Source organism: Antechinus flavipes, chromosome 5 (assembly GCF_016432865.1).
Source record: "Antechinus flavipes isolate AdamAnt ecotype Samford, QLD, Australia chromosome 5, AdamAnt_v2, whole genome shotgun sequence".
NCBI classification, from domain to species: Eukaryota; Metazoa; Chordata; class Mammalia; order Dasyuromorphia; family Dasyuridae; genus Antechinus; species Antechinus flavipes.
The window spans coordinates 34,694,878-34,722,481 of NC_067402.1; the positions used below are offsets into that span (position 1 = coordinate 34,694,878).

At 37.0% G+C, this 27,604-nt stretch overlaps 1 protein-coding gene across 3 annotated transcripts in view; it reads right to left on the reverse strand.

The window, feature by feature from the left end:
* Positions 1–254: 254 nt before the first annotated feature.
* The window catches only part of PLCL2 (phospholipase C like 2), a 216,904-nt gene continuing 189,554 nt past the window's right edge, over positions 255–27,604 (reverse strand). For all 3 annotated transcript variants that reach the window (XM_052001846.1, XM_052001848.1, XM_052001847.1), the window contains 2 exons: positions 16,263–16,372; positions 255–1,180 (listed from right to left, as the gene is read on the reverse strand). In XM_052001846.1, the coding sequence (XP_051857806.1) occupies positions 998–1,180; positions 16,263–16,372 (293 nt within the window). In that variant the 3' untranslated portion in view covers positions 255–997. The remainder of the gene's footprint in view (positions 1,181–16,262; positions 16,373–27,604) is intronic.

A 27,604-nucleotide genomic window follows, 5' to 3' on the forward strand; every position in this document is an offset into this window, starting at 1 on the left:
AAATCCAGCTTCAGATCTCCTATTAGCTGCATGACCTTGGGCATGTCCCTTAACTCTGATCCCTCCCCCCCACAAAAAAAGTAGTACATTAGATGAAGAGCTGGCCTTAGAGCTTAGGAATATCTGCATTTGTGTCCTGCCTTTGACATATCCTGGCTGTGGAATCTTGGCTAATCAATGGATTCTTCATTGCTCTCAACAACTCTCTTTTAAGTCTTTTTTTTATAACTAGAAAATAAATTAAAAAGTGAAAATTTAGTTAAAAGCTTTTACTGGTATGGGAGAAATATCATAAAACTTTTTTTAATGTGAACACATCACTTCACACAATGAAAAACTATTTACAATGTGTTGCTTGCAGTTTGATCACTTGTATGTTCGATAGACAAGTTTGCAGAAATGCTCTGGCAGAAATCACACGTGTCTTAGACGGAGGCTTGAGGGATGGATCACTCGTCTTCCTCGTACCCCGCGGGGTCTCCCAGAGTGCCCTGAGAGTGAGCACTGTCCAATTACATTCTCCTTTTTAATTATGGCTCAGCAAGCATCCCCCCAAATCGTTTGTCCCCCTAATACCTCGGATCAGCAGAAAATCACACATCCAGAAGAATGTGTCGGCTCTACCCCCCCCTCCCCAACACCATTTGTCAAGCCACGCCAACTGTAATTGCTTTTGTTCAAGAAAAACGAGTTTGTTTCTCAATGGAACTATGATGAATGATCTGTTCTTTGCACTGTTACTGAATTATGACATCTGTTACACAAATATAGCATATTTTGGCCAGTAACATAATTTCTTTTGAAACAATTTATTCGCCTTCACACGCAGAATTGCTACGTACATTCACAGTTGTAATAGACTGTAATAAGATATTCCGATTGTGCTTTAAAATTCCAAACAGCATTGTCCTTAGGGAGTGCAAAGCCAGGGCCTGTCCGGAGCGCCTACAGTTGGTCCTAGAGTTATAAACTCCATAATGACTGGGCGAGCGGTCCCTCATTCTCCGTTCTCATCGCTGGCTTTTTCCGGGATGACCTCCAGGCTCCTCCTCGTCTTGGGGGCCGAGTCTGCGTTTTCAGTGCCCGGTTTATTCAGTCCACAGGAGACAGCAGCATAATGGATTTGTTTCAGGTTCTCCAAGGTCTCGTTTTTAGCATATTTCAGAAGATCAGCTTGCCCCTGGAAGTACAAAAGCAAAGATATTCATTACGGGTCTTTCTGCAACTGCAGCCTGAAAAGCAGGCAGCTTGACCGCTGTAACCAAAATATTTTGAGGTAGGGAGATTCTATATTTCTTTCTCCTTGGCATTGCATCCAAACGGTTGGATGAACTTCCAGAAAACAGGAGTCTGTTTTTTCCCAAACTGTTTTTAATAGCATTTCTGAAGAAGTCTGGGAAATAAAGATATAATCTGTCTGGGAAGAAAACTCTCCCCATATATATCATTCCCTGACCTTTCGCACTCTCACTTTTCTCTCTTGCTTTATTTCTCATCTTTCCTCCCCCCCCCCATTTTTCTTTCTTTTAAAATTTACTTTTTTGAAGCCAATAAGAGCTTTCCCACAAAGGTTAAGAGTTGTTACTCATCATTTTATGCCCTGGGAAATATTTCATAACCAAATATTTAGGCTTTTTATGACCCAACAAGACAGTAAGGCTCCCTGAGGACATGGCTTAGCAAGGATGGGGGGATTTAAGGCCTAAATATTTTCTTTGCTCATCTCAAAGATTCATTAAAACATAGAAATTTCAATTTTTGGTATGGGGATGATGGTGGTAAGTGGGGTCAGTGAATTGTGAGAAAATGAAGTTGCTGAAAATTAGTCTGTAGAAATTATATTAATTTATCTTTTAGTAGAGGGTTCTAGCAAGTCTATTTCAATATAATTGGCTTCCTTTGTAATCCTACAATTTTATTTTTATATATTTTGAAATATAAAACTTAGACAGGGACTGCCTATAGGTTTTACTAGACTGCTAAAGAGGTCCACAATGAAAAAAAAAAAGATCATCTCACCACTATTGACGGAAATTCTACTGGTAATAACACAATAATAAAGATGATCAATGTTTAACACCTTATGGCTCACAGAGTGCTTTATTACATACATTATCTCATTTGACCTTCAACATTAGACTTGTAGGTGCTATAATTAATCTCCTTTTTATAGATGAAGAAGCAGCTTCTGAGAAGTTAACTCCATGACACCAGACAAGTTATTTAACAATTATCTGAAGGAGACCTTCCTTGCTCTTAAGTACAATATAATTAACCCCTGCGCCATGCTGTCTGTGGAGATTATTGCCCGTCTTTATCTTCTCCATCCCTAAGACTCTTGTCTGTGGCTTCCACACGCTCCTCTTGTAGCATCTACCCAAGGGGCTGGAAGCAGTTGGCGCTCCTGATCGGGACAGGAGGCTGGACCGGCTCCCCTTGAGTCCCTAGGCTGGTTCATCCCCTTGCAGACAATCCAATGGGTCCCCACCAGTGGGGGCTCACTGCGGGGCTGCGGATCCTCCCTCCTTGGCTCCAGGGCTTGGCTAGGCTCTGCCTCCCAGGCTTTCTGGCCCTCTTAAAGTTTCATACTTCTGTTGAAGGCCAGGATGACCCTGCTTATGCCTTGGTCCCGCTACCTTAGTAGTCCCCCTCCCTCTCTAACCATATATATCCTAGATGAGGTTTATTTATAGTTTCTATTTATAATCACCAATTTAGGGTTTTAGAGTTACTATTTATATTCATTAATGGACATTAGTCAGTAAATGGTCATATTAGTGAATGGAAAAGCTGACTTTCCTCAGAACCACACTTTCTGTTTCTCTCCTCTTGGCTCTTTTCCTCCTTTTCTTGCTTCCTAACCAGTGTCTTTTTACTCATACTGTCCCTCTTGCCTCTGTTACTTTAATTTTTGCTTCATTTACTTCTTCTATTGGCTATTACCTTTCCTTCCTTTTTCTTATTATCTTCCTAAAATTCTTTCCAAAAACAATCAGGGACAAATTATGATGTCCACTTCTATTTGATCTAATACTAAAAATGCTGGTTCTAGCAATAAAGGAAGAAATAGAAATTTCGGGAATAACAGTAGGTAAAATAATAGCAAAATTATCATCTTTTATAGATAATAATAATAATAATAATAACAATTGTTTTTGATTTTCTTTACAACCTTCATTCCTTTCCTTTCCCTTTCCTGGAACAATCCCTTCCTTTTCCCTTCAAACATTATGCCTTTCCCCTAAATTGGATTCATGGAAGAATCAGAGATCCTTTACACTGGAGTCGCTTCCGGTGGTCCTTTCTTAAGTCCTTTAAGATCCTTCTATTGATCTGATGTCCAATGCACAGAGGCAGCTGCAAAGGATAGGGACAGGTAACGAATACATAATCCTCAGTTTCCCCTCCCCAGTAACCAGCTGCAGGAGAACTGAGTTTTAGTTCCTAGGGGGACAAATTGCAGGGCCATTTTAAGCTGCTGGGAGAGTTGAATGCACACAGTGGTGAGCTATTTACCACTTGCCATTTCTGATTTTCCTGTCATATACAGAGTATTTTAATTAGTGACTATAAAAAGACCTCCGTTCTCTGGCTTAGTTTGGTTGAATACTGCTTTCCTTTTACTCGTTTTCTTTTTTATTTTGCTATCCATTGAACATGTTAATTTAAAAACTTCATTCAGATTTCAAAACCAAAGCAAACTATCTACAAATTTCACTGAATGGATGCTCGATTTGAAGACAGTTTAAAATTCTTCCCCCAACATTAATAATACAAAAAATGCATTTTTAATATCTAGAAAAATAATAATGGCTTTTGCCCAATGTAACTTGTTACTTGTAACTAAAGAGAAATATCAATTAAGCTCAAGGTAAAGTCCAGACATCATTATTCAATGACAATCGTTTTCTCTGCTTACACAGACCGTGCCCTGGCTCTGTACTAGGAATGCAAAACTGGTTGAATATTTGAAAAATTATTAGTCTAATTAACTATATTCATAACAAAATAAACAAAAATCATATGCTTCTATCAATAGACACTGAAAAAAGCTTATTAAAAATGTAACACCCATTTCTATTAAAAACAAGCATTAGAACACAGAGGTAAGTGAATCTTTCCTTCAAGTGATAAACAGATATCACTAAAATAAAAACCACTATTTATTACATGTATGGGAGATAAATTAGAAACCTTTCCCTCCCCAAAAAATAAGTGGCAAATTTATAATGTCCACTTCTGTTTGTAATAGTACTAAAAATACTGACAATGAGAGAAAAAATAGAAATTCAAGGAATAAAGAAGTAGCAAAATTAGCAACTTTCATAAATAATAATAATAATAGAAATTATATATTTACATAGTGCTTTAAGGTTTGCAAAGCTTTTTGTATGTTAACTTATTCAATGAGATTTGATCAGATGATATGAACCAAAAGAATATGCTAAAAATTAATGGAAATAATAACCAGCAAATTTGAAAGACACAAAATAAATCTACACAAATATCATCATTTCTACATAATACCAATTAGCACTAGCAAGATGAGAAATTTCATTTAAAATCACTATAGTAAGTATAAAATGCTTTGAAGTCTATCTCTGATGATACAGAGAAGAACTATGTAAATACAACTACAAACCACTATTTAAAGAAATAAAAAAAAACAGACCTAAATAATTAGAAAAATAATATTTGTCCATGAGTAGGAATTCAATAAAATGACAATACTCACTAAGTTACTTACTTATTCAATATCATACAAATCAAACTACTAAAGGATTACTTCATAGAACTAAAAATTATAATAACAAAATTCATACAGAGACCAAATGATCAAGAATCTCAAAGGAAATAATGAAAAGTGGAAATAAGTGGGGAGGAGTAGAGCAACATCAGATTTCAAACTATTCTACAAAGCGGTAATTCTCAAAACAGCTCAGTATTGGTTAAAAATATATAGGGATTGATCAATGAAACAGAATGAATACACATATACAAAATCAAATCTATCTAGTATCTAAGTATTTGATATATATGTATTTATATATAATATATCTCGTATGTATATGTATGTATGTATATATATGTATGTGTATATGTATGTGTGTGTATATACACACATATACATGTAAAGACCTCGGCTACTGGGATAAGGATTCACGATTTGATTAAAAAGTGCTAGGAAAATTGGACAGCAGCATGGAAAAAATAGATTTAGGCTAATACCTCATATGTCAAGATAAATGCTAAATGCATATATGACCTAGATATAAAAGTCATCTGCCTGAAGAAATTAAGAGAAATATGGAAAAAAATGACCTCTCAGCTCTATTCAAGGAAGAAAAGTTTGTGACCAAAAAAGGTAAAAGATCATAGAAGATAAAGCAGATAACTATGATTACATAATATTAAAAAAGTTTTTGAACAAACATCCCAAAAAGTTAAATGAAAAATAATTGGGGAAAAAATCTTTGCAAATAAGTTTCTTTGATAAAAGTCTCATTTCCGAAACGTACAAAGAGCAAATTCAAGTTTATAAGAATAAGAGCCATTTCCCAACTGATAAATGATCTAAGGATACAACTACAGTTCTCAAGGGAAGAAATCCAAGCTATCTGTAGCCCTATGGAAAAAATGCTCCAAATTACTAATTATAGAAATATACACCCTATTTGTAGTGGCTAGAAACTGGAAAATGAATGGATGCCCATCAATTGGAGAATGGCTAGGTAAATTGTGGTATATGAATGTTATGGAATATTATTGCTCTGTAAGGAATGACCAGCAGGATGAATACAGAGAGGCTTGGAGAGACCTACATGGACTGATGCTGAGTGAGATGAGCAGAACCAGGAGATCATTATACACTTCGACAACGATATTGTGTGAGGATGTATTCTGATGGAAGTGGATTTCTCTGACAAAGAGACTTAACTGAGTTTCATTGGAGAAATGATGGACAGAAACAGCTACACCCAAAGAAGGAATACTGGGAAATGAATGTGAACTATGTGCATTTTTGATTTTCTTCCTGAGTTATTTTTACCTTCTGAATCCAATTCTCCCTGTGCAACAAGAGAACTGTTCGGTTCTGCAAATATGTATTGTATCTAGATATACTGCAACATATTTAACATATCTAGGACTGCTTGCCATCCTGGGGGGGGGGGGGGGAGGAGGGAGGGAGGGGAAAAAACGAAACATAAGTGATTGCAAGGGATAATGTCGTGTAAAAATTATCCTGGCATGGATTCTGTCAATACAAAGTTATTATTAAATAAAATAAAATTTAAAAAAAAAAAAGAAATATACATTAAAAAAATTCTGATATTCGACCTCCCATTCATTAGTTTGGAAAAGATGACAAAAAAAGGAAAACCTAGATATTGAAGGCGCTACAGAAAATAGGTGCATTGATGCACTGTTGGTTGACCCATGAATAGGTGTAGTCATTCTGGAAAACAATTTAAAATAATATATAAAATGTTACTAAACAGTGCACATTCTGATTCAACTCTACCATCACAAAGTCTATATCCAAAGAGATCGAAGAAATAACTAAAGTTCTTAAATATACAAAAATATTTATAGCAACTCTTTTTGTGGTAGCAAAAAGTGGGACACTAAAGGGATGAACATCAGTGTAGGAATGATTGAATTAAGTTGTGGTATATGAGTGTCAGTCAGAAGGTGATGGAGTGCTGTTATGGTATAAGAAATGAGGAAACATGGAAGGACTTGTATAGCTGTAATTTATATCATATCAATGTTACAAAAATAAAGAATTCTAAAAGCTTTTATGAACTATCAAAAATAAGAGAGAATAATTTGTTCAACAACACTACAATGACAAATTAATTTAAAAACAAATGACTATCCATGATTCCAGAGGACCAAGAATAAAATATGTTATTCTTGCTCTGTTCAGAATGTACAGAATGAGAAATATAACTTTGTATTCAGCCAAAAAGGGAATTTGCTTGCTTGACTACACATATGTTACTAGGAAGTTGTTTTTTCTTTTCTTTTTTTAATGGAATAGAAGGGAGAGAAAAAAGCATTCTATTAATTAAAAAATAGAAAAGAGAAGGCACTAGACATTTTGAACACAGCATGCACTTTCAAATGAGGTCATTGTGCTGTTAGTTTTATTCATTTCTTTTGTTACAATAGATCTTTCTCATGGATGAGGGATAATCTGTAAGTTTTTTAAAATAAAAGCTTTTTATTTTTCAAAATACATGCAAAGATAGTTTTCAACATTCACCCTTACAAAACCTATAAATTTTTTAAATTTAAAAAAAATGAGGGAGCTGGTAAATATTAATTAATTTTGGAGAACATGCCTGAGGGGGGCCCATGAACAATACTAAAAAACACTCTAGATTCTCATTTTTAAAAAAAAAGCAGTCAGTGTCCCTCATATACTTCAGGCTGCATTGGGAAAAGTAGCTTTGGAGAGGGCACTGCATGTACATGCTTTCTCCCTAGCCATTGTGTAAGCTCCTTGGGGGTGAGGGATATTTCTTTTTCATTTGTAACTCTAGCACATTGCCTGGCACATAGTAGGCATTTAATAAAGACAATATTTTTTGAGTGATTGATTGAAATTGCACCTGAAATTGATATCAAAAGGAGACTGTGAGGGAGAACAAATGGGAAATTTTATTCTCGAAGGCATCAGATTCAAATGATTGTTTATTTTTTTATAAGCAGAAACGGGTTCAGTCCCAAACATTATGACTATGAGAGATAATTCAAAATGGGAGATTTGAATCATATCTATGATGTTCCTGTTTAAATGTTGATGTTTGAGCTCAACAAGAACATTATGTAAATTAGCCAAGATGAGACAAAAAATCAGTAAGTGGGTGAGGGTGCTGAAGTTGGAAACTGATAATATTCAATAACATTCTTGACAAAATGATGCCGAAAAGGGCATCTACTGAATATGTATGAGTTAGGAGTAAGAATAATGAGGAAAGAATGAAACAATATTTGAAAACAACAATAATAACAAATGGCTAGAAAGGCTTAATTTCATCAGAACCCTTGGAATGTGATGCACTGGGAAGAAAGGTTATTTATCTTAGATTAGAAAAGAAATGGTTGAATACTTGTTCTGTTCCCTGAAAGTCCAGAGGATGACATGTTAAAATGAGATTCATTCAGCCCTTTCGAATCAGACTGTCAACAACTGAATGTCAAAATTAGAAATGGCAGTCAATTATATATGCGAAGTGTGCACACCCCAATGTGGCTGGAACTGCTGCTTTTTTCAGACTTTGCAAAATGTTAACACGCATTTTTAATGAGATGATATCTATTTAAGACTCAGTATCTAAATATCCTATTTCATTTACCCCTTAGACAATTTTTTTTCCCATTGCCTCTTCTCAAGGCTAAGCTTTGCATAAGTAATAGTGATTCATGGGATCAGGTAGAAAACATCCATAGACAGTGAAGGAAAATGGAAAATAACATTGGGTTTGGTGCGGGTCCCGTCTCTATCACTTCCTGGCTTTGTGACGTCTTTTCTTTGGACCTCATCTGTACAATGGGGAGATTGGATCAATGACTTCTTAGGTCCTTTCTAGACTAAGGGCGTGCTCCTGGTCAATATTGATTTTCCCGGGCTTAAGGAGACCTTTGGGGCACTCTGTTTGGAGCCCAGGTGAGGTCCTTGAGGCAGTGGAATAGAAGTTCAAACCCCACTTCAAACACTTACAAGCCTACATCCCTGGGTAGGTAACTTCATCTGTCTGCCTCAGTTTCCTCATTTGTAGAATGGGGTTAATGAAAGCCCCTATCTCCTGGGTTGTTTGTCCCTCACTTGTTCCAGAATATCAAACATTGGTAAAGTACTTTGTGAACCTCAAAGCTAAACAAGGCAAAGGGTTCATTCTATCAGGATGATGGTGCCGTGGATGGAACATGCCACATTTATAATCTGCTCACAACAGTCCAGCAATGACTCGAATACTGCTAGCCCCATTTCACAGATGAGGAAGCTGAGGATCAGAAAGGGAAAAGCCCTTTCAGAGGCCACAGGCTATTAAACCGCACTGACAATGAGATTGGTAATTGAGCAATTGGATGCTCCTGAAAATAAAGACCATGACCCCAATAGTGGCTATCAATTCAGAGGATTCTTTAAGGTTCACAAAGCAGTTGACAAATACTCTCATTCAGTCTTCATAACAGTCCTGGGAAGTAAGCACTTATCATGGAGAAGATGATTCCCATTTTACAAATGAGGAAACTGAGGCAGGCAGAGGAGAAGGGACTTCCCTGGGGGCAAATGGGCCAACACATCCGGAGGGTTTTCATTCCTAGAAACTGTGGGATTCTGCCCTGTTTGGACCCACAACTGACATAATCTAAGGATTTGTCCTGTATTTGGTCCCTATGCTCAGAGCTATGCAGTGACCCCAGGGGGAAATCACCAAAAGTTCTGGTTCCGATCCACAGAAACTATCTGGCAGAGATGGGCCCGTGGCACCCTCCAGGTCCATGCCACAGCTAGCACCGTGACTGCTTTCAGGGTCAGTGCAGATCCTTTCAGCTTGTGTGCTGACAGCTATGACTCATGAGGATGAAGATGCAGAGAATTTTAAAGAAGCATTCAGTATGGCTTTCCAAAGTAAGAAAGGACAGAAGGAAAAGAGGGAGGGACAGAGGGAGGGACAGAGGGAAGAAGGAAGAAAGGAAGGGAAGAAAAAGGAAGGAAGGAAGAAAGGAAGGAAGCAAGGAAGGACAGAAAGAAGAAAGGAAAGAAGGAAGGAAGGAAGGAAGGAGGGAGGGAGGGAGGGAGGGAGGGAGAGGAAAGGAGAAAGGAAAGAAAGGAAAGGAGGGAGGGAGGAAGGAAGTGAGAAAGGGAGGAAGGAGAGAGGGAGAGAGGGAGGAAGGAAGGAAGGAGAGAGGAAGGGAGGAAGGAAGGAAAAGAGGAAGGAAGAAAGGAATGAAGGAAGTGAGGAAAAGAGGAGAGAGGGAGAGAGGGAGGGAGGAAGGAAGGACAAAAAGAAGAAAGGAGGGAAGGAAGGACAGAAAGAAGAAAGGAAGGAAAAAAGGAAGGAAAGAAGAAAGGAGGGAAGGAAGGATGGAAGAAAGGAAGGAAAAACAAAGGAAAGAAGTGAGGAAGGAAAGAAGTGAAGGAGAGGAAGGACAGAAAGAACAAAGGAAAAAAGGAAGGAGGGAAGTGAGGGAGGGAAGGATGGAAGGAAGGAAAGAAGAAAGGAGGAAAGGAAGGAAAAAAAGAGGGGGAAAGAGGAAAAAAGGAAGAAAAAAAAGGAAGGAAGAAAGACTCTGATTAAACACCTAAAGTGGATGTAGGGGGAGAGAGGTCAGTAGAATGGCCAAGAGGAAAAAAGCCTGGAATTCTGTTCCTCCCTCCCAGCAACAACCACTTGCCGGCTCCAGCATCCCCTCACCTCCCACCCCACCCCCAGTTTTGCTCTAATTCTTCTCCTCTGAGAGGAGAAAAGCTCTGGAGAGCAGAGCAGGGCAGGGGAAGTGTTCTACTTAATTCTGTTTTATCTAATCACCTTCTGGCTAATCCCTGTAAGACCTCCCTGAAACCAACAAGCTCAGCTCAATTCTCCTTTATTCAATCACTTTTCCCTGGACTAATTCTCCTAAGGCCTCCCTCTGTCTCTCAGGCCCTAAAATAGCTTCTCCATGAAGGCTGGGAGGAAGAAGAAGCTTGACCCCAACTGACTTCCTCAGGAAAGCTCAAAGTATCTTTCTGGGAAGAGACCAAAATTATTGCTTTCTTCCTTTGGTTCCATTTGTTTGGTATTATCCAAGACATTAGGGATGTCTGTCTCCATCTCTTGATATTGCTTAAATGTCTTGTCCTGCCATGTTAACGGTCCATCTTTTTCCTTGTCACGTATTCCTTTGAGAGTAAACTGAGTGGGGGTTGGGAAATGGCAGGAGAACCAGTAGATTATTTGCTAAAGAGTTTTCTACACTGGGAATTCCCTATACCAGTGAAATAACAGATCGGATCTAATCCCTCTCCCAGCAAATTGTCAACCATTCTTCTCCTAACATTCTTTATCCCACTTTGGGTCATTCTGCTTGGCCACTCCCGGAACAGAACAGTGTGACGTGGGTTAGAAGTTGGGTATCATACGAAAAGGTTCTGTCTTTTTGTGAGATAATCAAAATGGGGTTCCAAGCTTAATTCTGCTATTAATTTAAAACTTGCCATTTCAAGACAAGTTTCTTTTCAAAGTCGGTGAGGAATACAGCTCTTAGTGACCATTCTGACTTCTTGGTGAACATGTCAGGTAGCCCTAAAACAAGATTGGAAGATATTCCTCCAATTCCTATAGCTCACAAGTAATTTAAAACCAATCAGTGGCTCCAGTAGCGACAGCATTTTCAGGTTTTACAAAGAGCTTTCCTCACCACGAAGTGGATAATGGAAGTATTAGTATCCTTACTTTACAAATTAGGAAACCAAGACAGAAAAAAGACTGAAATGATTCACGCGGACTTGTCTAAGAAGCCACAAAAGTCAGGTTTGAAACAGAGGTGTTCTAATTCCAATCCTAAAGAGCTTTTTAACCTATGCCATGTCTTAAGAAGATCCATAATTCCTTCGTGTGTATACTTTCTTTATCTGTAGATAGTCTTTATGAGTTGGTATGGCCAAAAAGATCCAAGAGTCAGAGCTAATCTAAGTGGTGGTAAACATTTTCTTTTGCTGGCCTTTATTTTCACAGTCCATTTCCTTTGTCCTCCTGTTTTAGACAATTCACTGGAAAGGGGGGGAAGGGAGAAAGATGTGGGGAGACTGGGCTACATAGATGATCCTTCAGTCATGAAGTAGAAGTCAGCCAGCACCATCATTCCCTCAACACATATAAACAAAAGGATGATTGCTCCCTGTCCCAAATGGACTTTCCCAATGGAGGTACCCCCTGCTCTTTGTGAGCCTATGGAAGCTATTTGTGTAAAGGAGGGTTACTCATGTATTTCATACCCTTCTTTCCTTTTATTTTCCTAACACAGAAAGATTTTTCAAATTGCTCAAAAAAAAAAAAGTAATACAGTCAAAGATTTAAAGATGTGGAAACTGACGTAAAAAAAGTTAAATATAAATCATGGTGAGTCAGAAGAAAAAGTGAGGAGGAGAAACTCATATTCCTTAGTTCTAATCATGGGCTTGATCTGTAAAGAATGCTACTTGGGCTAATGGAAAGAAGAGTTTGATAAGGAGACAGGCCAGGAGACAAAGCATTAGTTCCAGTTCTGCTACCAACTAAGCTGTGTGACCCTGGACAAATCAACCTTTCTGATATCTTTTTCTTATCTGCAACATGACAGGATTGGACTAGATCATTTCCAGTGGCCTTTCTTGCTCTACAGGTTTATGATTCTAATCATTTAATTACAGAATAAATCTACTGTGGAGAAGGGAATGGACTACGTAAATGTCTAGAAAAGGAATGATGGGTTAAGATATGACCACTTTTTAAGGCTAAACTTTATAGAACATACTCCAGAGCTTCAGTACCACTTGGCTCATCATCATGGCAAGAATGTGGATTTAATACAGGTCAACTCGCATTTTCTCCAAAATATTAACCAAAAGCAAGAATTTTGTAAAAAAAAAAAAAATCTAAGATTGGTCCTGCCTTTCCATTCCTTACTTTAATTAAATAAAAATTATTCATCTATGTTCCATTTCCCCTCAGATATACACAATTAAGTCAGCCAAAACCCAAAAGATAAAAGTCAGTCAACTATCATTTATTAATGTGCCAGGCACTGTGCCAAACTCTAGATTAGATTATGGATAAGAAAGAATTTGAATAAAAATGACAAGTATAACATGACTGTAAGACAAAGGGGTAGACTTGTAAGTGCTTAAAAATGGAATTTAGTTAAAGAGAAAAGTGTAGTGAACAGATAAGTTTTTCAGGATGGAAAATGGCTACTAACTTTACAAAGATTAATGCTGGTATAGAGACCATTCAGTTGGAAAAAAAGATCTGGTGTTTTTAGATAATTGAAAACTTTATATTTTAAGATATCTTTAAGCAATGAGAACATTTTTTATGATGATAACAATGTGCTGATTTTTTTAAATGGTAAATCAGAAAAATCCCCCAGATTTAGGGAAGGAGAGCAAGTCTAACATAACCCCAGTACATGCTGACATCAGAGCAGAGGCTCTTTTGTTTTAGGGGTGGCAGTTATTGCCTTTCTTTGTATCCTCAGGGCTCAGTCAGAGCCTAGCACACAGTAGGCACTTAATAAATGCTTGTTGACTTGATCTGAAGAGCCTTGAGATGTGCTCTATGACCATCAGTAGAAGGAATTGAAAAAGGACTTAATAGAGAAATGCTAGGTCTTCCAAATCAGAGCCATGACTGCTGTTGAAGAGTAACATACAGGGAGAAGCCATCCAAGGAGTTCAATCAGGTGATGTGGAGTAAACATACTCTACCTTTCTAGTTGCTGAGAGCACTCAGCTGTTATAGGCCTTCAGGCCATTCAATCCAACCTTCTCATTTTATAAATTAGGAAAATAAAGCCCATAGCACTCGATCATCTTTCCTAGGGTCACACAACTAGTAAGGAGCTGAGAGAAGATTTTCTCTCTGGTCTTTTCTCAAAGTCCAGCATTCTAACTTCTGTGCTCTGTCCTGATACACTGGTCAACAGTTTAGAGACGTTGAAGCTATTGGATTTGGGGTATAAGATTCTTTGGTGACCTTAGCCCACATAGCTTCAGTAGGGAGATTCGTGGAAGTCATATTGCAAGAAATTAAAGAGAGTATAAAAAGTGGAAGCAGCAAGTAGAGATAATTTTTTGAAGAAGGTCAACAGAGGAAGGAAGATAAAAATTCAGACTCAAAGCTGGAAGGAATCTTAGAAAAATATCATTTTGCTGATAAGCTAAGGACCACAGATCTTGCCCAAACTCACAAACTTATTAAATGTCAATTAACTAAGTAGATTTGGACTAAGGGAGATTTGGACCCCATAACCTGCTCTCTTTTTTTGGTTTATTTGTTTTTGTTCTTTCTCAATAATATTTTACTTTTCTAATTACATGTAAAGTTAGTTTTCAACGTTCATTTTTGTAAGAATTTGCATGACAAATTTTCCTTCCTCCCTCTCTTATCTTCCCCCTCCCAAAGACAGCAGTCAACCTGTTCTCTTTTTACCATATCATGTAGCTGCATTATGTTGGGGAAAGCAGGGGTTAGGAGAGGTTCTGTTTTTATTTTTTTAAATATAGTGTCAGACCTCATCATGTGGGTAGGCAGAAGGTAAGACTCCTCTGGAGAAAGAGGAAATTATTAAGAGGTAGCAAAGGTTAGAATCAAGGGCCTAAAGTGAAGCGGTAGCCTTTGGTGAGATGGGACTATGCAATGCGCTCCCTCAGGTCTCAAGCCGTGGGACCAGGCTGGTTAGGGAGTCAGTCAACAGTGAAACCAAAATTCGTTTTCATTGTGAATTTTTGGGGCTGCTGTTTACCGAGCTGTAACTCACTGGACTTGAAGCAGATGATTTTGAGATAGAAGGAACATGTGGAAGGAAGGAGGGGGAAGGTGTCAGAAGAAATTTGGAAAGTGATTTCATTGATTAAGTGAAAGAGCTTTGAGTGGAAAGAGGGACTTGGGATGGAACCAAACACGAAAATGATTCTGAGTCACAGAGACAAGAGACCAAACTTAAGGGGTGGGAAGAGGAAATTATAAGAGGCAGCTGTGATAATGTCCTCGCAGTCTGGATTTCAGCAGAGCAGAAAGCCACGGAGATGAAATGGCTGAGAGGAGCCCGGCATTTTAATTGGCCTAAGTCCTGAACGAAAATGACTCTGGTGGATTATCTGGGTTCACAAGGCATCGGGCTGCAAATACTAAACTCGGAGACAAAACAAGAAGAAAGTTCCAATGTGCACAACACATTCCTCCAAAATGTCACCAGCTCACCGAAGTTCTAGACTGGCTCTTTACAGAACGGGGAGCTCTGTGGAGCAAGAGGCCTTGACTCTGACTATTAAACAGGCGGGTTTGGGCTCTGGGAAAGCAAGGCCGTCCTCTAAATGAGAGATTGGAGAAAGTAGAATGGGTGGCTCAAGAGTCAGGAGAGACATGAGATCTTTTGGTTGGACAGATGAGGAAACTGGCAACCTGTGAGATTCGGGGACTTCTTTAGCATGACACAGCTAGAAAAAGGCATCTGAACCAGTCTGACTCAAAGGCTCTCATATCTCCACTGTATCAAACACATCTTGCCTAGGCTAGGGATTCTTAACTTGAGGTCTATGAGCTTGTTTTTTAAAAATATAAAAATTTTTAAACATTTTAAACTTAAAAAAATTTAAAAATAAAAATATTTTTAAATACTTAAAATATCAAAAAAGTATCTTTCAATATAAAAGGTTTCTTTTGAAATCCTATGTATTTAAAAACATTCTTTTGACTAAGGGTCCCAGACCTCAGACAGCAGCTATGCAGGTAGGAGCTTGATGGATTGAGTGCTGTGCCTGAAGTCAAAAAGACCATCAAACGTGGCTTTCAGACACTTACTGGTAAGTGTGATCTTCACCTCTGTCTGCTTGGTTTCCTTAACTTGTCAAAAAGGAATAATGGTGGCACCCACCTGCCAGGGGAGTTGTATGGATCAGATTGTAAAGCACGTAGCAGACTGCCTGGCCCATAGCAGGTCCCATATAAATGATGGCTATCATCATTTTTAGTCTGCCAAAAGGGCTCATGACACTCAAAAAGGCAGGAACCCCTGTTGTGGCACTCATAATATTGGAGACCCTGATATGGGAATTTGTGATGAAGTTCAGGGTGGATTCAATGGCTCTTGTCCTTTCCGGCTCTGAGATGCTCTGATTCTGGTACTGTGGAGTACCAAAGATCCCCTTCCTCATTTCTCTCCAGTGAGAAGAATATTACGGCAGTTGCTTCTATCTTTTAAACTATTCAATTATACCTGAGCAAGCACAAGTTGGCTATTTTTTGGCAGTTGTAATCATTATTCTCTAATCAATAACACTTTATATCTAAACCATAGGGACCTGTTAACATTAAAATATTCTGGAAAAAAGATGGCAGAATGGTTGTGAGGTCCATCCCGAGGGAGGGAGGAGGATCTGAGTTTGGCTGGGTTACAGACTCGAGTGGCCAGTGATGCTCACAAAGATACACAAAAGGAGCAAGATGAGCGCCCGGGTACCAGCAGGACAAATCTGGGCAGCAGCAGAGCAGATCCCCAGTTACCTTGAGGATGGTGATGTTCCAGGTAAAGCTCTCCACTGCCTTCTGAAGCTTCCTCTCCTTCAAGCCTTCCTTTGCCCCAATGGCGTGCAAGTGTTCGTGGAACTCCATGGCTGAAAGGAAGAGAAGGAATGCATGACTGCTGGCTGTCAGAAGGTTTTCCCAAGCACAATAGCCACCTTTGAGACAGGACTACCCAGTGACTATCGCTCTGGGCTCAGAGCCCGCATATGGCCTTCAACCCTTATGGTTCAAACAGTTTGCATCTATCAAGCACAACTTCTGGGTGCCAAAGACAGGTGGAAACAAGAGGTCCCTGCCTTCAATGAGTGTCCAACTTAGCACTTAAAGTATATGGGCCAGAGGCAGTTGAAGCCCTCATTCAGCACTTAGTCTATCTAAGGGCCAGAAATAGAAAAAAGAGAACTATTAATAGCTTCCTCCCCTCCCCCCCCCCCCCCCCACCATGCGACGCTGCTGTTGAAGGCCAAATTTTAAGTCAGATCATCCTAACCCCAGACCCAAGATACATCTGCTTTGACTCCAGCTGCTTGATAATATCTACATTTTACAATGCTTGTTATGTAAATGCACCATACAACCCTCAATTCTCAATACCAGAACTTGCAAATCCAAAGGCTCCAAAGTTAATTCAAAAAAAGAAATTGCAAAAAAAGTTTTGGAAAAGAGCAGTTAGAGAGGAATGAGTGTATAGTATTTCCAGGTTGACAACTGTGAAGGGAGGTAGTCTGCTGAATTTGTTGGCTTCTTGTTAAATGTCAATAGCATTAACTTATAGCCATGTCTATGCACAGCATTTTTGCACTAGAAATGTTGAAAGCAATTTTTTTGCAAAGACCCAAGCAAGCTTCCTTTAGTGACTACATCATCTGATTAACTCTCATTACTATGCACAAAATTAATTTCTGACACAAAAGTTTAATTACTTCTAGAATGATAAGGGATTATTATTAATGCTGGAAATTATACCAGAGATAACAAGATACCTACAAATCTTAAAAGTCTTTAGTAACTTATGATCTCAAGCTTTGATATTCTTCTAGTTTAATCTTCTTTAAGTAATTATGCATTTTCTCCTAAATTTTCAGAGAAATCATAACTGCTTGAAAACAGCCATCTAGTTACTCAGCATCAACTACACTCCCTTTGAGGGTTCAGAGTATAGGGAACAGCATATCTTGTCCTTTGCTCTTAGATGAGTAAAAAATTCAATTTCATGTGACACAGTTTATATGATGGTGTTTGTGCAAACTATCAATAATCCACCCCCCCCTCACCGATGGCCACCACTATCATTAATCACACAGATAGCACCTTAAAGTCTGTGAAGCACTTTGCAAATACTGTCTTCCTTCTATCCCTACCACAAGATATAGATGCTATCATGAATGCAGGAAAATGGGGTAGAAAGAAATTGTCATTTGCCTGAGGAAGATTCAAATTCAGATCTTCCTGCCTCTGAGTCTCACATTGTCAACTGTACTCTGTAGCTGCCTCTTTACATTGATACAGTCAGAAATTAAATGTCTAACTATTTCTAAAACTTTAGATTTTTTTAAAAGTATTTTTCAGTACAGATGAAGAGGAAAGATACCATTTTCCTTCACTGATGAGGAAAAAGTCTATTTGGTTTTGAAACAAAAATACTTCTTAATAGATACCCAAACCACTCCTTTTAGAAAATCCATTCCCTGAAAAAGTAGTAAAATTTTCCATTATTAACCACAAAGAGACATGTAGCCTTTAATCTTAGCATTACAGTACTAATGCTGATAGTTTTTATAAAACCAGTATTCCATAGCTATTCTATATGCACTATAGTAATCACCCTACAGATTATATTTCTGGTCCTGCTTGCTTTACTTTTCATCCAAGTCTTCCTGTGATTCTCTGAATTTCTATACTCTCTATTGCTTTTTATACTCTAATTATTTGTACTATATTTATACTATAATATTTCATTATTTATTTTCCCTCCTCTCTAGGATATACCTTTATGTTCTTAACCTTTTATTTTTGTAAAAAATTTTTTTCTTTGTTCTTTGTTTTTGTTCTTACTTTGTTTGCTATAGTTCTAAATCTGTAAAAATGATTTGAATAGTATTTTCATTTTTACCATGTTGGGATAGCATTTCTGTTGATTGCCTAGTCAAATTGAGTAAAATCAACAAATATGAGTTGATTAGGCACTCACTATGTATCAGGTACTGGGGCTACAAAGAAAGACAGAAAGAATCCCAGTGTATAGGCAAGCACGCAGTTTAATGGGGGAAACAATATGCAAATAATTATATACAAATTAGATTCATCCAATTACTTGTGTCTTCTTTTATTTCTGGGAAAATTGTCTTATAGTTTTATTTATTTTAAGTCTTGAATGTGTCTTGCTAAACTAATTTCCAGATATATAATGCATTGTGGTTATATTAAATGGAATTTTTCTTCCAATCTTTCTCTAAGGTTTTATTTTTAATGTATAGAAAGGCTGATGATTTTTGTGGATTTATTTGTGGCATGCTCTTTTATAAAAGCTATTGTTTTGATTAATTTTTAAATTAATTATCTGGAATTTGCAATGTATATTTTTGATTACATTGATGATAGAGATCATTTTTGCCTACACTCATTCCTTCCATTTATTTTTCTGGTTATTGTTATACCTTGTATATATAGTACTTATGCCAAATCTGGTTGCTACATTTTCTGTGGAGGTTAGCTTTTATATGTGTCAAAATAACCTTGAAAATCCTCTAAATTATCTATAAAGTACAATTTTTTAAAAAGAAAATTGTGGCTGAAACAGGGCTATTATATATGTGTACATATACATATGTATATGCATATTATATAATCTTCTAGGAGGGATGAATGGAAATTGGGTCTCAAAATTATTTTTTAAGATTAAAATTGTTTTTACATGTAATTGAAAAAAAATTAGAAAATGTTAAGTTATAGCTGAGGAGGTATTTGGATTTTTTTTTTTAAATGAAGGCAATCTGAACCATTGAGCAGATGAAACTGAAATTTTTATAGTGGACAAATAGAATGTAACTTTGATTTTTTTTTTTACAACAGATGGCTAAGTTATTTGATTATGAGATTGGTTTGATAGAAATATATTTAATACTTACTAAAAGGCATGTAAAAGCTGAGAATACAAATATAGGCAAAAAAGACAATATTTGCTCTCAAAACTTTACATTCTAATGGGGGGAAATAACACATAAAAGGGAGGTGAAAAGGAGGACATACCAAGACATTTATAAGCTGGCATAGGACTACTACTAATTTTTTTATATCTGCTTTTTTCATTTGCTATGGCTTTCCTTCTCTCACTTTTATTTATATATAGTTTTCTTCTCAAAGCTAAATTAGCTAATCATTTATTTATATAATTGTTTTTTAATCCATAATCAATACTTATTAGCTGATCCCATTTTATTTCATTTTTACTTCTAATTCTCAGAATATTACTTATTTTTCTTTTTGGAGACAAAGTTGATTGAATTCTTTAGTTACATGCACATTATCTGTCTTTTCTCTTAACATTTGTTCACCGATGTGTTTTCTTCCAACAAGGACCTAACTCCATCAGATTTTGGATGTTTGTTTCATTGCTATAATTTTCTTTAACATAATGATTTCTTTTTTTCTTTGATTTCTTCTTTACTACACTTATTGTTTAGGATAACATTAGTTTTGATTTAAATCTCAATCTTAAATCTATTCTTATTTATCTGATTATAATTTTATATTGTATTGTGGATTTCTGACTTTATAAATTTTTAACGTTCTAGTACATGGTTAATTTTTTACAAAGGTATAGAACAATGCTAAAAAAAAGTCTAGCTATTTTCATTTAATAAACTTGAGATCCCACCTATCTAGTTTTCCTAATATGATGTTCATATTCTTTTTTATTTTTCTGTTTGATTTTTCTAAGATTAAAAATAGAAAACTGAGGTGAATTTTTTACTGTAATTCAACTAGATTTTTCTGTAAGTACTAAGATGCTATGCTATTTTTCTATTTTCAATACATTTAATATTATCTCATCTAATATAACATTTTTAAATTCAGTTGGAAAAATTCTCTAATATCTCATTTTAACAACATGACTTTTTGTGCTTTAATTAGATTTCTTTTATGTAACAATTTGTTAAATTTTATTTTTCTATTTAATTATTTTTATTAATTTATTATATTTTATTATTTTTATTTTCTCTTTCATTATTCTATCATTTCCTGTTTTAATGGTGAGTTTCACATCATTCACATCCAATGCCATGATTGCTGAATTTTTTTTCCCTTCAAATCCTGGCATAATATTTCTTCTTTTTTTCTCTTTTTCTTCTTTTAAAAGGCGGTGGGAAAAGAAAGAATGATATCACAATTACATATGTGTAATTGCTAATGCACTGAACAATTGAATTCCAGACCTCTTTTGCCTTGCCTTTGCTAGCCAAACTCAGATATACTGGTCTTTTCTTTTTTTTTTTCAGAATCAATATTCTATCACTTAAAATGATTTATTTCAGATAATTCCCTCCCAGATCCCACCACCCCTTCCATATGTATTCTTATTCGAATCCCTTGCTTACTTTGTTGAATTTCTATAATTATAACCTTTAAAAATCTTTGCTTGCCTCAAAATACATTTTTTTCTTTCCTTTATCATTGCCAATGGATAGCTTTGAATAATCCTTATTGTAGCTTCTTGGTATATATATGATCTGTTTCTTCTTAGCTGCTTGCAGAGGTGTGCTGGTAAATATTTAACAACCAGCTGTCTGGACAAAATGTATATACAATATGCTTTTAAGTTTAATCTGAATTGCTAACAGTTTTCTATCACTTTCTTACATCTATAAACAACGAAACAATAAACAAATCTTTATTTGTAGTATTTGCCAGTTTCTAAGATTTATCAAATTTCCACACTGAAAATTTAACAATTGACTCTTAGCGATCCAATTCAAAATGGCCCTATCATTCCTCTGAATGTTTGTGATAGTTTCTCTTTGAACTGGAATATCTCAAGCTTGAAACTCAAATTTCTGGATAAATTTAAATGGAAAATTTTTTGTGGTAGTGATCTGTGGATTCATTCCAACTGCACATTAACCTCTGGCTCTACAACTTAGGGTCGATTTTTTTTTTTTTTTTGATTCCTGAAACACAGTTCTCACTTTTTGTTATGTTTTGTTGTGTTTCATTTCGTCCTTCTGGATTTCTGATAATTTTCAAGTTTTCTCACTGTTATCTGATTTTGTAGGAGTTATTTTTTTAACAGCAGTTATCTCATATATTATCTGCTAGTTGTATCTTGTGACTTCCCTCATATATATTTTTATTATATCATTAAATTTTTGAGTCATTTTTTCCATTCACTTTTTCAGGGTGTCTGCTGCTTTTCCAGAATTTTCAGGCTTTAGTCCTAAGCCATCAATATTCTGTCTGAATTTTTCATTAAAAATTCAAATTCCATTCCTAACTTTTTTTGTTCAGTTCTCTTACATGGTTTTCTAGCCATGCTTGGAATTCTTGTGGCCCTTTCATTCTCTTTTCAGACATTCCATTTTCAATTATTTTCTTTTCATGTTTTATCCAAGGATTTTCTCACCCCTAGTATTTTTTCATTGCATTAGGAATTTTTCTTTGGTAACTCATTCCCCAAGGTTTTCAATTGTTCGAGTGTTTTTGTTTTATTTTTTTGCATAGTGGTTTCCCAAAATGACCTTCTTTTACCCTCTTTTAGATCTCCCCCAACTCCGCCGCTCTGATTTATTTTATGTCTTCTAGCTACTTAGTACTGCTATTAGGAAACTAATTTCTCATCTGAAAATTCTCAGCTAGTATTGATAGGGTACAGATTCTAGGGGAAACTTAACAGGGATGAGGTCTCCTGGTCTTAGAATGCTTTTGTTCTGTCAATGATTCTAAACTCTTCTGGCCTTAGAATAGTCCTACAAACATTGTTGACTGTCAGATAAATGACTGGCTGGTCAATGATAACCAGATTCCTGAGACAATAGTGAACAGACCACCCCTCAGTTCTATGTCTGGGCCATAAAATGAGCCAATCAGTGACAGGAAGAACTGGATAAATTTGTCTCCTTGCTCCTGGTTCTTTGCTAAATCCTTTTGGAACTCAGCCTGGTTAAATGTTATAATGACAATAAACTTTAACTCTTGACTTGGAAATGACTTCAAGTCTGCAAAAACTTTTGAGACAACTTACAACACTGGTCTGTGACCCCAGCCTCTTGGGGTCTCCTTTTGAACCTCAACAGCATTAGAGTAGACCAATACTGCTTCACTTCCTTTTCTCATTCTCTGTGTGACCTTAACCCTAGAAAAACCAGGTACATCAACTGGTGCAAAAATATTCTTGGTCCTTCAAGATATTTTCAAATTCAGTTCTTCTTAAGAAAGGCCCCTAACATCTCTGACTCTCAGTTTTCTCATCTTTACAATAAGAAGGCTGGACTACTTTGTTAGGGTTCCTTCCAAATCTAAATCTTATGTTCTTACCATTTAAATATCGTAAAGATGATTATTTTTCCTTATTCTTTGAACTTATTCACTGTGGGGCATAGAACAAAATGAGGAGGTTTTATTATTATAAATAATAATTAGAAAGGTACAAAAATAAAATAGACCGTCGAGGTTTTATTATTATAAATAATAATTAGAAAGGTACAAAAATAAAATAGACAGTCTTGAAGGTGATGGGTTCTCATCAGAGGCTGGATCACCACCTGTCAGCAGGATGTAGCAGTGGTTAGACCCAATCTTCAGGTCTGTCTGAGAGATGAATTAGCAAGTCACTTAAATTTTCTCAGTCTCAGTTACCTAATCTACAAAACAGGGATAATAATAGCACACCTATTTCCAGGGTTGCAGTGAGGAGCAAAAAATATTTCTAAAGTGCTTTGCAAACCTAAAAGCACTATATAAATCCTAGTCATTATTGTCATTGTTCTATGTATAGTGGGGTTATGGACTGGACTAAACAGTCACTTACATACCTTTCAAGTATGAAATTCTATGATATGAATTCAATAACCACTTATTAAACATCTGATGTGTGCAAAACACTGTGTAAGGCAAAGAGGATACAAGCAGAAATGCAAAAACAGGCTCTGCCCTCAAGGGGTTACATTCATTGGGGGACTAGCAGCTCTCCAGGTCAGCTGATCCCTATTAACAGTCAAATTTCAAGACTGGGACTCTGCTCCTTCCACCGCACTTGAATTAACCCAACAGCTCCTTTAAAAGCTGACTTGAGAGTGATCTCCTCTCAGACAACTACCCAACGGCCACTGTCTCGCTCCCAACACCTTTAGCACAGAAGCATCTAGTGTCTACCACACAGAAATCTACCACACTCTAGCCGATCTCTGTATGCTTCTTGCATTTCTCTTAGAGTCTAAGCTTTCTGAAGACAGTTTTGTGCTCTCCAAGGTCCTGAAAAAAGGACTAACTCCACAACATGGGGACTTGATGCATATTTAGGGAACATTCCCTAGATACAGCTGTGGGCCAGAGCTCTGAACTTGAAACAAGGTACTAAGTCAGTGGAATTGATAGAGACAATAGTTATCTAGTGTAGCATGGTTCCATATGATGGATTTAATCCTACAACAAATAATGATTTCCTAGTGATAAAATGATTGGTGTATGCTCAGTGTGGAGCACATAAGCAGGGACTGAGAGCCACAGAGGACAAGTGCACTAGAAGCGCACTGGAGGCTGAGGCACAAGTCCTGGGACTCGGATTCATTGATCCCATCTCACACCCTGGGGTGGCAGGCCTGTCCTCCTGCGCTTCCTCCACTGAAACCAAGATAAGGCCTCCAAGAAAGCTAGCCAAGGCCCCAGGAAAGGAGACAATAAAGGATTTGGACTTTAATCTGGCTGTACTTGTGGTGATTACTGAACTTAAAGGAAGGCTGCTCCCAGAGACCCCAAGAAAATCTCAAAAGAGAACATTACAGGTGCCCTGGTCTAACCCAAGGTGCCAAGTCATTCTTAATTACTTGATTTTTTTTGAAGTGATTGGTACCTTGCTTCTGCCTTTCACAACTAAAATAGAGCTTTTATTTTTAAAGCCACAAGCAGGCAGGTCATTCATTGCCTCCATTGTTTTATACCTGAGTGCAAAAAGAAAACAAACAACAAAACTCTTCCCATTTTGAAGGGTTTTGCAATTTCCAATGCATCTGTCCCACCATATGGTAAAATCAGTTCCTGTATAACTTAGCTATTTAGGGCTCAACTAAAGGATTTATGGCAAAATCAACTGTGTTAAGATCCTAGAAAGAAAAATGATTAAACAGGCTTTTTTTGGCTTTGACACTTAAAGTACAAATTCCAAGAACATAATAATTATCATCAAAACTGACAGGTGAGGGAGCACTGGAGGTCACATAGGGAATGAGAAAAGGGAGTGAAGCAGAATTGGTCTACTCTAATACTGTATGATCACCACTCTCTGGTGATCAGAGAGTTGGCATTGGAGCCAAGAGGACTTGAGTTCAAGTACCATCTCTGGCACATACTGACTGTAGGGATCTTGGAAAAGTCATTCAACTTTGAAGTCTTTCAGACTACAAACTGCAGAGCATGTGTTGATCTGCACTGGAAGGAGACATTTCTTAGTAGAAGCACCCTCTAAACCCCAGCTTCTTAATATGTGGTTCATGAGCCTATACAGCATCTCTTAACTGAAATTTTGATTTATTATCAGTAAATGATTTGAATATTCATTACTGTATTTTATATCTACCCAGGATCACATAAAATTTCTCAGGTAAAAAGGAGCCACAAGAAGAAAAAGTTTAAGAAGTCCTGCTCTAGAGGAAACCACAGGTTTGTTAAAAAATCTACCACACAAAAGTGACACACACTTTTAAATACACATTGTCTCATTTAAATTACCCCACACCCTGAAGGGGAGGAATTGGGGTTATTAATAAGCCCACTTCACAGATGAAGAAACCAGTCATCCAATGTTTCCCACAGCTAGTAAATGTCAGAGATGAGATCTGAACCCAGGACTTGCTAAGATTAAATCTGGCAATAACCACTACAATAAACAGTTTGTTATTACACCACAAGATCCCTGTTAGTGTAACTCATAAATCCCCTGAAATGATGATGTATATTAAATTCATACTATTCAAAGTTGTAGTTATGCAAAATACAGTCTTTGGTTCCAACCCAATGGAAACAGACAGTGAGAATATAAGTAATGTGTACTTCAGGAGATCCATTTTGTGACTAATAGGGATCTAGTGGTGTCATGTTCTGATTAGAGATAAGGCAACCAGTTTTAAATGGAGGTATTACTTATTTCTTCTTCTTCTTCATCTTTAGTGTCTCCATTTGGTAGAAAGAACCAGAAAGAGTTGGGACATGTAAGCAGTTAAGTCTTAAAGCCTTGGGCACCAGGGTTCAGATACTCACTACTTTGTCTTTTCCTAAAACACTCTGTATGAAGCATTTGGAGTCATTAAAAGATAGGTTTTTGATAAAATCAAGGGAATAATGCTTGAGTTAAAAGTATGTTAGGCTAAGGTACTAGTCTGTTGGGAGACAAGGACATCATCTCATGCAGCAGCTTGTCAGCCTCCTTGCATTTACAATCTTTAACATTTATCAACTGCTTTAAAGATATGGTCTCATTTTATCCTTACAACCACATTGGTGTTATTATCTCCATTTTATAATGAAGGAAACTGAGGTAGACAGGGGTTTTGGCCAGAGGCACACAGCTAGTAAGAGCATGAGGCTGGATTTTAACTCTGGTTTTCCTGACTCCAGGTCCAGCCTCTATCCAATGTGACATTCAACTGCCTAGTTCTATCAGAATAATTCTCTGTCCTTAATTTTGTTCTCTCTAAATCTCATTCTCATGACAAGTAAATGACTGGCATCAGGACTGTAAAATGAAGTCTGTTTCCTAGAATATTTAAGTTGTTGAGTCATTTCAGTGATATGCTTCTTTCTGATCCCATTTAAGGTTTCCCTGGCAAAGATACTGGAATGGTTTCCCATTTCCTTCTCCAGCCCATTTTAGAGATAAGGAATCTGAGACAAACAGGATTAAGTGACTTTCCCAAAGTCACATAGCTAGTAAGTATCTGAGGTCAGATTTGAACTCAAAAAAAAGGGATCTTCCTGACTCCAGGCCTGGCACTCTGTTCACTAGCCACATACTCTCCAGTTGTCCTAATTTACATCTAGCTACTGGACCGAGAGGGTTCTTGGAGAAAGTGAGGCTGGTGACTTTGCACAGTCTGTGTCACTTAAACCTACAAGCCACAAAGACATTTAAGTAAATTTAAGAATGGGGACATTTAAGTATATTTGTTAAAGAAAAACATACAATACTTCCAATGATACCAAACTGCCTCCTCTAAAGACAGTAATATTATGCCATGCTTAAAGAATAGCTGTTCTATGAGTCAGGAAGACCTAAGTTTGACTCCTACTTTGATGAAACAGCATTGATTTTGAAGTTGAAGGACCTGCTTCTGTCATAAGCTCCCTGTGTGATCTAGACATTACTTAAAGCTCCTCAGTTTCCTTATCTGTAAGTGGAAGATTGTGGACTACATGGCTTCTGAGGTCCTTCCTAGCTCCAGACTGATGGTTCATGAATAAGGTATCTCACTGAAGCACAGTTTCCTTATCTGTAAATGGAGGATTTGGGACTACGTGACCTCTGATATCTAACTCTAGACCTGTGGTCTTAACATCAGGCTATGTGACCTTGGGAAGGTCTCTTAACCACTGAGTGTACTGATCAAGTCTCTATAATGAACAATTGTTGGTTTGTACTGGTAGATAAGTTTTCTCATCATGAGATCCCTACAACAATCAAAATATAGGTTTAGACCCTCCTTCCCTCTTACCCTCATTCTTCTGGTGATGCTCTAAGACTCTAAATAACAGAAAACTACTTTCTCTGAGGAATCTCAATTCCAGTTGGTCACAGTTGGCAATAAGCAGACTGAAGAATATTACCAACAATGCCATGTGTACAAATAATAGCAAAAGAGATAAACGTAAACCTTAAGTTTGCATTGAAAAGAAAAGGGGGGGCAGCTTGGTGGCACAGTGGATAGAGTACCAGCCCTGAAAACAGGAGGACCTGAGTTCAAATCTGACCTCAGACACTTAACACTTCTAGCTGTGTGACCCTAGGCAAGTCACTTAACCCCAATTGCCTTTGCAGAAAAGAAAAGAAAAGAAAAGAAAAGAAAAGAAAAGAAAAGAAAAGAAAAGAAAAGAAAAGAAAAGAAAAGAAAAGGAAA